Genomic DNA, 9,809 nt, shown 5'->3' with positions numbered 1-9,809 from the left:
TAGCTATTCAAGGACAAAAATCTCACTCATTCAAAGATAAGTAATAAACAGAGAATATGCATACAAAGACATTGCAAGAAAAAAGATAAGAGGAATAGGAAAAAGAAATAGCATATAAAACACACCAGAAATATATAATCAGAAGCACACAAAATATAGGATCAAATATTTTATCGTGAATTTTTAAAAAACTTGTGAAGCAATCACAACAAGAGTATTTTGGCGATATAAAAGCTCAAGGAATAGATAATGAGAAATGAAAGGTGATAAAACATGTAAAGAAAAAAGAGAGAGAGAGAGTAGAAATGGAAAGATCTTATAGAAATTGAGGTGAAATTTATAGCTGCCCAAGGAAGAAATAACACTGCTGAAAAACGCTTCGGGGACAAAGAAGACAGTAATGAGAAAAGTATCCAAAATAAAAAGGAAACAGATTTGAAAAAAAAAAAAATTTAAATATTAAAGAGAGAAATCATAGCTCTAGGAAAAAAATGAATAAAACATACATAATTGAAATTCTTTAAAAAAAGAAAATAGAATATTTAAAATCCAATTCCAGAATATTTTCAGAAATAAAAGAAACTTAATTGTTTGAATGAAAAGAGACATTGACTTTCAGAGGAAAAAAATACTAGTACAGTTATTGTACATCAAAGAGGGAAGAAGGAGGAAGAGGAGGAGGGGCGAAGGAGGAGAATTAGAAAATAAAGAGGAGGAAGGGGACAAAAGAGTGTGCACCCTCATGCACTCTCACTCTCTCTGTTTCTCTTCTGAATGTTATTTTAGTCTTATGAATTTTGATGTAACTATATTTTTAGATTATGGATATTACATAATTTTAATTCAAGAAGAATATTTGTTTTCAAAACTTAAAAAAGGAACTATTCAATGTCTAATCTGATTTATTGTCTGGATTTTTCTTTTTGTTACAGGAAACTGGGAACATTTTTGAATTTCAAAAATCTCCAAACTTGTTTAAAGGATGCCATTCTACTAGATTATTATGTATCTGGATTTTTGTGGGCTAGAGGAATGGAATTTTCTATTATTCAGTATTCAAAATTTATGACTTTACTAAATATGTTAATTCATAATCTTAAAAGTAAGTACTTTATTTTTGCTCTCTTTTAAGAAAAGAAAATTTAGTCCTCCACCTAAATTAAGGTTCTGAAGCAAAAGTTCCTGATTTTATTATAACACTTTCAGTGAAAATTGTGAAAATTGTGGGGCTTTTCTGATTATAGCGAAGATATATTTCATATTATCATTGATTTTATAAAACCTCACATAATGCTTAACAAGGCTAAAGTTCTCTTAATTTGCCAAAGATATGTTAATTTCACTTAAAAATTTTATCAGTGCTATCCATCCTCTAAATATTTAGGAACTCTGAGATATTCTTGCAATTTTTCTGTAAATCTAAAACTACACTGAAATTAAGTCTATCAGTAGGTATTAACCTATCCCTAGAACGGAATACCATGCAGCCATAAAAAGGGAAGAATAAGAAAGATTTCTGTGTATTTTATGGGAGACTATATATTGTTACTGAGTTAAGAAAGGTGCTTTTGTTTATGAAAGAGACAAAAATAAGAATTTATATATTTTTTTATTGGTATATACACAAAGAAATGTTGTAAGAATACAGAAAAAACTAATAATCAAAATTACTTCATGGGAAAGGGTAGTGAGAACTGGGCACATGGGCAGCAGGGGTTGCAGGAAGTCTTTTCACAATATTTCCTCATATCTATGTTTTGAAACATAAATATATCACCTATGCAAATATTAAATTTTGAAAGTGAATATATGACATAGGCATTCCTGAGCTTTGCAACCTCTGAGCTGAGTATCCGTAAACTAGAAACAAAATAAAGTAGAAGTTTTCATGGATCTGACATACCAAATTTGAAAAGGTGTTATCGTTTTAAACTTTTTCCATAACTTATAACTAACTCGAGAATATTTCTTCTCAGTAAAAGTTTACGTTGTTAATACCAGTACAAAAACGAGTTTCTAAAATTTGAACAGGATCTATTCAGCTACTCATAAACCGGGAGAGAGTGAAAATACGTATGTAGAACTTAACCAGAAAAAAAGCAAGAAATCTAGTTTTTCCTTCTGGCAGGAAAAGAAACCTCAAAACCCTCAAACCTTTAAACTTAACAAGGTTATAGGCTTCAGCAGGAAAGAATGTAATTTTAGTCGGGTATGCCAAGGAAGGAGGTAAAGGATGTTTACACTTAAACTAAGTGGTAGTAGAGTCCTGAGCACATAGTCGGCACTTCCAAATTCAGCAATGTCTTAATAGAAAAGACCCTGCAGAGCGCACTCTGGCCCACCAGCTGTGGCGTCGGCCGTCTAGTGTGAGAACTGCATTTCATGCTACCTTGGTCTCTGATCTGACCCTTGTCTCAAACTTGTGCTCCATGTCTACAGGGCATTCTGTGGTCAACCCATCTAGAATCAAATTGGATCAGACTAAAAGATTATGGGGCAGAGAATCTGTAGTTATCTTAACAGTATACATTGTGAGGTCTAGTTTTTCTAGGGTCTGACCAAGGATAAGCTATAGAGGATTGGACTGGCTATTTGGCCTTTATCCAGGTCCACAGGCCTGGATTGACTCCCCTGTGTATAACATGAATATTATTAATAGTAACTATAAAATATTTTTCAGTTCCTATGATGCTAAATTGTTTTTCCCCCCAAATAGGAATATTAAATACAGGTAACATTTATGTAGGATTAACTTGTGCCAGCCACAGTGGCAAATATTTTACAAATACTTGCTTATTTAATTCACATACCATCTTATGAGAAAAATAAATGAGTCAGAGAGGTTAAATAACTTATTAAGTTCAGACAGGGTCAACCCTACTGAGAGCCCATCCTTTTAACTACTACATCAAATGTCCCTACCTTTGGGCTGAATTCTAGAAAGCACTATATATATGTAATATACTAGTATATGTATCTTCTAGTTTACCAAGGGTTTCACATGCATTTCTTAATTGATCCTCACAATAGCACTAAAATTTTGAAAATAGGTACTAGAGTATTCTCATTTTACAGATAAAGAAAATGAGACTAAGGTTGCCTAGCTAGTAACTGTCAGTTATGAGGTATCAGCCTAAGTTTTCCAATTAATTATAAGTCTAGTGTGTTCTTTCATTACCCTAAATTTTCAAGAATAAATTTAATTTCTAATAGCCCTTACTATTTAAGTGGTTTAATCTTTCATATTTTAATCACATCACTAAATGTGATTTTTAAAAGAGCAAATATTTCAGTTAGATAAATGAAATGATAACTTCCCTAATTTTTAAAGCAATTATCTACAGAAAGACATTAAACATTAAAAAAAAACAGTTTTGGAGTCAGTTATTTTTCAGCATAAGGAAATAGTCATATAAATTTTTTTTTGTGTTTGATAAGTATAATTTCACCTAGAATTATAATCAATTATCTAAGAATTACTTTTTTCTCTACATCTCTAATTAATATCATTTTACTAGTAAAATGATTCAGATGTTTAATTCATTTATGAATTGCTTTTATCCAACAGATTTTTCATTTCTGAAGTTACTTCCATTATTTTCAAAATCAGTTTATTGTGGAAAGAGAAATGTACAATAATAATTGAATTCCACTTAGAATGACATAGGAAAGCCTAGTTATCCAACAATAATTCAGTGTATCTGACATACATAAAAGATGATCTGGAGCGAGGCTATGAGAAATGGACCAATTATAATTCATTGAACCAAATTTTAATTGTTATATAGTTTTATGCTTCTTTCAATTCCTATAAGTAAAAAAGAATCTAGCCTAAATGAATTACAAATCAATATATATAGTGTCTTCCTAATATTTAAAATTACTTTACTGTCATTTTATTAGTAATAATGGTGTTTGGGGTATGGCACTTACATCCAAATGAGAAAGAGTAGCCATGTAACCAGAAGTGGGTGGTCCAACAATCAATCACCCTATGTTTTCAAAACTTCTTTTCATCTCCACCCCTGCCCCCAAATCAACCCCATTACAAGTGGAAAGTTTACCAATGATTTCCTAAGAGAGACAGAGATTTGGTTGGCGGAATCCGCATAGGGCAGCAAAATGTGCCCCAGAACCTGCCCACATCCGGGCTCCCAACTGACATTCACCTTCCCGGAACAGCCAGCCCAGCCTCATTTTATCTAGAGCTTTTCAACTGTACCTCCAGGCTCCTTGGTCTTATGTCCACGCAAGGACACTGTGACACTCCAGTTACCTGAATCCATCTTCCAGGGGAGTGGCAAGGGTTGTGTGTGTGGATTGTTAATAATATTTTGCCTGCCACACGTAAAGAGCATAATGAAACCAAACGAGAAGATGGAAGTTTATATTTTTATTATAGACTTAACTCTAAAAGTTAAGTCTAAGGTTTTTGACATTTGTCTACTTCTTTTTCCACTGGACAAATGCCGCAGCAGAGAGTTGAGGGTGTTTTGGTTTGTAGCTTTGGAGCTGTAAGAGCACAAACTAGAATCACTGAGTTGCTTGCTGGTTGCGACGGTAACAAGGCTGTCACTCTGTGCACTGTCATCCAGCTCTCACCAGCACCCCTGGGCACACATGAGAGAAACAGCTTATGTACATTGTAAGTCTGTAACTGTGGAAAAGAAAAAAATAGCTTCATGTTTTACATAAAAAATCCATATTTCTGGATTCTATTGAAAATTTTCAGACCCAGATTTCCACATGGTAACAATTGGCTAAAGCCCACTGTTGGTCGAATCCACTCACTCGGAGTTCAGCACTACTGTCTAGTGGCTCAACCTACCATCTAGGTCTTCCTCACCAGCTCAGTCAACCCACCTTTTTGTAATTTTCATTTATGCTTTTATTCTAAGATTGTAAAAAACAACAAAAAAACTCCTTTTCATTTTAAAGTAATCTTTAGATAGATTTTGAATTTTGTTTTTTTTCATCTTAAAATGGAAACGTAAACTCTGCAGACAATTTTGTAGCATTATAATAATTTACACTTGTTGGATCTGTCAGCCGCTATTCTTTTATACAAAATAATTTATTAAGAACAAACAAGTAGAGTTTTACCATTTATTTTTACAAATACTTAAAGTAAATTTTGGCACATTAAAGACATCTTAGATTATTTTGTTCTGAAAACATCTATCAAAATAATGCTTAAGGCCGGGCGCGGTGGCTCACGCCTGTAATCCTAGCTCTCTGGGAGGCCGAGGCGGGTGGATCGCTCAAGGTCAGGAGTTCAAGACCAGCCTGAGCAAGAGCGAGACCCCGTCTCTACTGAAAATAGAAAGAAATTATCTGGACAACTAAAAATATATATAGAAAAAATTAGCCGGACATGGTGGCACATGCCTGTAGTCCCAGCTACTCGGGAGGCTGAGGAAGTAGGATTGCTCGAGCCCAGGAGTTTGAGGTTGCTGTGAGCTAGGCTGACGCCACGACACTCTACTCTGGACAACATAGTGAGACTCTGTCTCAAAAAATAAATAAATAAATAAATAAATAATGCTTAAGATTTCCCTGGATTTTTTTTTCAGCACTACACATGTCCTTAGAGGACAGCATAAAATGGCTTGGGGAAGTCATGGCTGAAATTGGACCAACTCATTCACAAAAATGTGAGCAATGTAATGTCTTTGATATAAAACAAGCAAATGCTATCATCGATTACTTAAAAATCAGGTATGAATTTTTTTTCAGTAGCATTTATTTTTCATTTCACACCTTTTGGAAAATGTCTATTAAATAAAAAGTAATTCAGTTTTAGCCAGTTCAGATGTTTACAGAATTTATGCAGTAATTAACCTAACCAAAAATTAGATAATTAAATCTTCTTTAAATTAGGTATTCAGATCTTTCATCCAGTAAATAAAAGTCAAGATATTGAACATTTGAGCTAAATTTGCATTCTTAAAAAGGGTTTGTGTTTGATAAGTATAATTTTATCTAGAATTACAATAAATTATCTAAGAATTTTTTTCTCTGCATCTTCAATTAATACCATTTTATTAATAAAATGATACAGATTAATCAGATTCAGTTACAACAGACTCTATATTTTAGGTAATTACCTAATTTTACATTTTAAGAGGCAACATTCATTTCCATTTAGGTGTTTATTTTAAATGCTTTGTTTTATAAATTGAAGAGATTTATGAATATACTTCCTCAAATTTATTATGTGCCCTGAAATATTTTGTAGTACTGACCAGTTAAACTCATTAGGTCTTTTCTTTCTGCTATAAAAATGATGGTAGATGGAGGGAAAGTATTTTTATTACAGTGATTCTTCATTGCTGAACTAAGAAATCTATCTTTTTATATAATCTGTTGCAAGGTCTGCAATAGAGTCATGTATCTCTCCCAAGGGACATTTTTAGAGTTTGCAAATATTCAAACAAGAGTAGGTAAAAATCTTTGGCCTAACTGAAAGCTTCTGCAAAGTATCTTTATTCCTCTTGTATTAGATAGTCCAGTGTTTTTCACTTTTAGAATTTAAAATTCTAACATAAAGGATGCTGAATGATATCCTAGACATGCTCATGATTTTCTTGGCAAGGATCCTGGTTATAGTCTGGAAGCCTTTTAAATATTAGTGTGTTTAATATGATAAAGTTTGTATACTGGTTTCTGGCATGAATTAATAATGGCATATGATATAATGTGTTTTTTACATAACATTTGATATAATGTGATTTCTTAATATTAAAACATTCCTTCTAAAGAATGTCTCTCACTAAAGCCACGGTAGTTTTCATATCAATTAGAGTAATGCAAGGTCCTTGGGTGTGGGGAAAGGAGGAAATGGAAATCCAGAATTGGAGGAGAACCTGTTCCTTGAGGTCTTTCTCTCCATCAGGGTTTGAGGATCACCGGGCAAGAGGAATTCTACCCTACACATTTGTATTAGTGTTCTTCTTTCCCTTCTCTCTATTTGAACATGCCAGGTTTCTCTTGCAGAACACATTTTTACAACTGAGCTCTGAGCCTAGGAGGTTTATAATGGGCATGGGGACTGGTAGTTAACCATGGCCACACAACCCTGGCAGGTGCTGTGACAAAGTACTTTCTAGAAGGTAAAGGACAGCAGCTCTTTTCCCTTTCATCTCATCTCTCTGGGAAAATGTTCATGGATGTATTTCTTGACACTTTCTTTCGGAAAATGGTTCAGTTAGGAGGGGATGTCAGTGTTAGTCGCCTTTAGATCCTAACCAGGGTAACTTTACATATCAAAAATTCCTAATCTTTCTTCACTGAAAAAATAAAAAAACAAAAAAGTAATATTTAAGAAATTAATCAAATAAAGTAAATCAGAACTCTTTTTGATGCTATTTCATCTTCATATTGCAATTTCAAAGAAATTATACATTTTAAATATCCCTATTACAGAAAAATAAAATATCAGTTAGTAGGATATCTGAAATTGATACTGAAGTTGTGTAAATCAAAATGTGCTTTTCTACAACACCTGTTCAAAACTCCTCATAAGTCCACAAATGGAAGTTCAATGGCAATTAAATCATAGAATATTTTTCATTTTGATGACTACAAAGCAGTTTTATAAATATGAAGGTAACTCAATTATCAAATGTGTAAACATGTTTCAGTTTAACCTGATACTAAGTTTATTCGCCCACTAAAAAGCTCTAGTCAGTTTAGGGAGAACAGTTTTTGAAACATAGCCCATAGCACATGAAGCTTAACTGACAATAAAATTGAAATTTCATTTGATGCTCTTAATACAGCCTGTCATATGTCTGTGATTTGAAAAATCACTAATATGAAAATTCCTCTCCCACATTACTATAAGTACTGGCAAATCTACTTGCAAGATATATATGTTTGTATATATTGTATAATGTATTCAAATATAAATACTACTCTAGCTTTTTAATAGAAAACATCATTTACATATATATCTGGTCCTAGTACACTTCTATCATTGTGGATTCTACCTATTTGTAGGAATTAGGTGACAATAATATGCACAGACATATACCCAATATAAGAAAATCAACCCTGCCCCTCTGTGCACCACAAGGCATTGCACTTCCTGGCATGGAGCCAGATGTCTTGACCCATTCCATCTCCCTTCAGTTTTGGACTAAGACTAAATGTTTGACAAAATAGTCTAGGAGCTTGAGTCAGCCGGAAGTCTAAAGGAAAAGGGAGAAAATGCACCCTTGCAGCTGAAGTGTCACTTGTTCTCTTGCGAGACCACGGGTAAAGCTGGAGTGTAGGGTGAGGTGAGGATGGCCTGCCCCTGAGTAAGTGCCTCTGTAGGTGCCCCCAACCCTGCATCTTTGACCACTGCATCCAACTCATGCATTTTAGTGTCATTGTAAGAAGTGAATTTCCCTCTTGGCATGGGACAATCTAATTCCTATATGCAATGAAAAGAATAAGGCTGAAAGATTATGAAATTACACAAGGGAAGATTTATGAATTAAGTTCTTTGTGCGACACCAGACAGAAAGAGGGAAATTTTATGCTAGTTCACTGAGAGGAAGCCAAGCTGTTTCCAGAATACTCTATAGTCTAATTTTTCTACTCAAAATTAATTATTGCTGGAGAAATATTTTTGACCTTAAAGCTTCCTCTAGGTAACCAGTGTAAGGGAGGTAGAGTTTGAATTTATTTTGCTTCATTGAATTATCAGACTTCACTAATTTTGATGTATTTTTCTAGCCAACAAATCAAAGTAATGTCAAAAGCCAAGTTACTTTTCTGAATGTTGATGAGTAATTTGAATGTACAAGGTTTTTTCCCCCCCAAAATAATACCGTGACTGAATCCACACACCCATCACTTTTAATGGATTTGTTAGTGGTGAGATCAACTGCTAATATAACTCAGAGAGACCCAGCTGCCTGAGGATTTCTTCATTGATTTCAAATGAATTGAAACGTTGATCCATTACAACATTCAGGAGAAACCATTATTATACATGCTCTGTAGCTACATTTTGCAAATGTTAATTTCTCAGTTATATTAAAATCAATTTTCTTAAATAGCAAAAGGCACCAGAGTGAAAGAGAAACCACTAAGACAATTTTTTGTTCTTGGGCGTTTTGCTGTATTATGAGTCTATTAATTTTCCCAACCAGCAGGAAGGGAATTAGAAAAATTCAAATATTATCACAAACAGGATATTAGAAGTCAGCTCTTCAGTAAATTTTTAACTCTTAATAACACATTGCTCTTTAAACTTACTAGAAATATTTGTTTTGACGACCTCCTATCCTTTGGCTCTTTATAGTTTTTATACACTGATCAACTAGTTCCTACCCAGTTCCTAGGGTAGGAACTGAAGAAATGATCTTTCTTAAATTAAAATTCCTCCCTTTCATGTGTGGCCAAATATTCTGCAGGAAAATCAGATATCTTTTAAATGGATTTCAGTTCATGTGGTATCATTTTTCAGGTGTTATTAGAAATTACTTTAATCTTGAAACAGTTTGAGAATGTGAGAAGAAGTAATTAATACAGAAGTAGATTATGGAATTCAGAGCTATTCAGACCAGAGGAAATTGAGTCTTGTTGGGAGCAAAACATGAAAAATAATGTGAAGTTTGATGTTATTTAGGAAGGGTACATTATTTGATTTTAAGCTAAGAAAAGTCAAGATGCGGTCTAATTGCTCCCTTATTCCAAACTTATCCACTCATCACAGATGAGTTTGCAGATATTATTCTAGGTATTGTGTTATATTTTCAATGTCTCGGAAAAAATAAAACTTTAATTTCTTGTATTTCTGGACAATTTCTTTTGTA

General features: G+C 33.4%; 1 protein-coding gene across 1 annotated transcript in view; it reads left to right on the top strand.

Moving 5' to 3' along the window:
- Positions 1–939: 939 nt before the first annotated feature.
- The window catches only part of LOC105820878 (chromosome unknown open reading frame, human C10orf107), a 77,096-nt gene continuing 68,226 nt past the window's right edge, over positions 940–9,809 (top strand). The window contains exons 1-2 of the mRNA XM_012657454.1: positions 940–1,102; positions 5,574–5,718. Of these exons, the coding sequence (XP_012512908.1) occupies positions 1,033–1,102; positions 5,574–5,718 (215 nt within the window). The 5' untranslated portion in view covers positions 940–1,032. The remainder of the gene's footprint in view (positions 1,103–5,573; positions 5,719–9,809) is intronic.

This window comes from Propithecus coquereli, unplaced genomic scaffold (genome assembly GCF_000956105.1).
Source record: "Propithecus coquereli isolate 6110/MARCELLA unplaced genomic scaffold, Pcoq_1.0 Scaffold115, whole genome shotgun sequence".
Lineage (NCBI taxonomy): Eukaryota > Metazoa > Chordata > Mammalia > Primates > Indriidae > Propithecus > Propithecus coquereli.
This window is presented reverse-complemented; position numbering and strand designations above follow the sequence as displayed.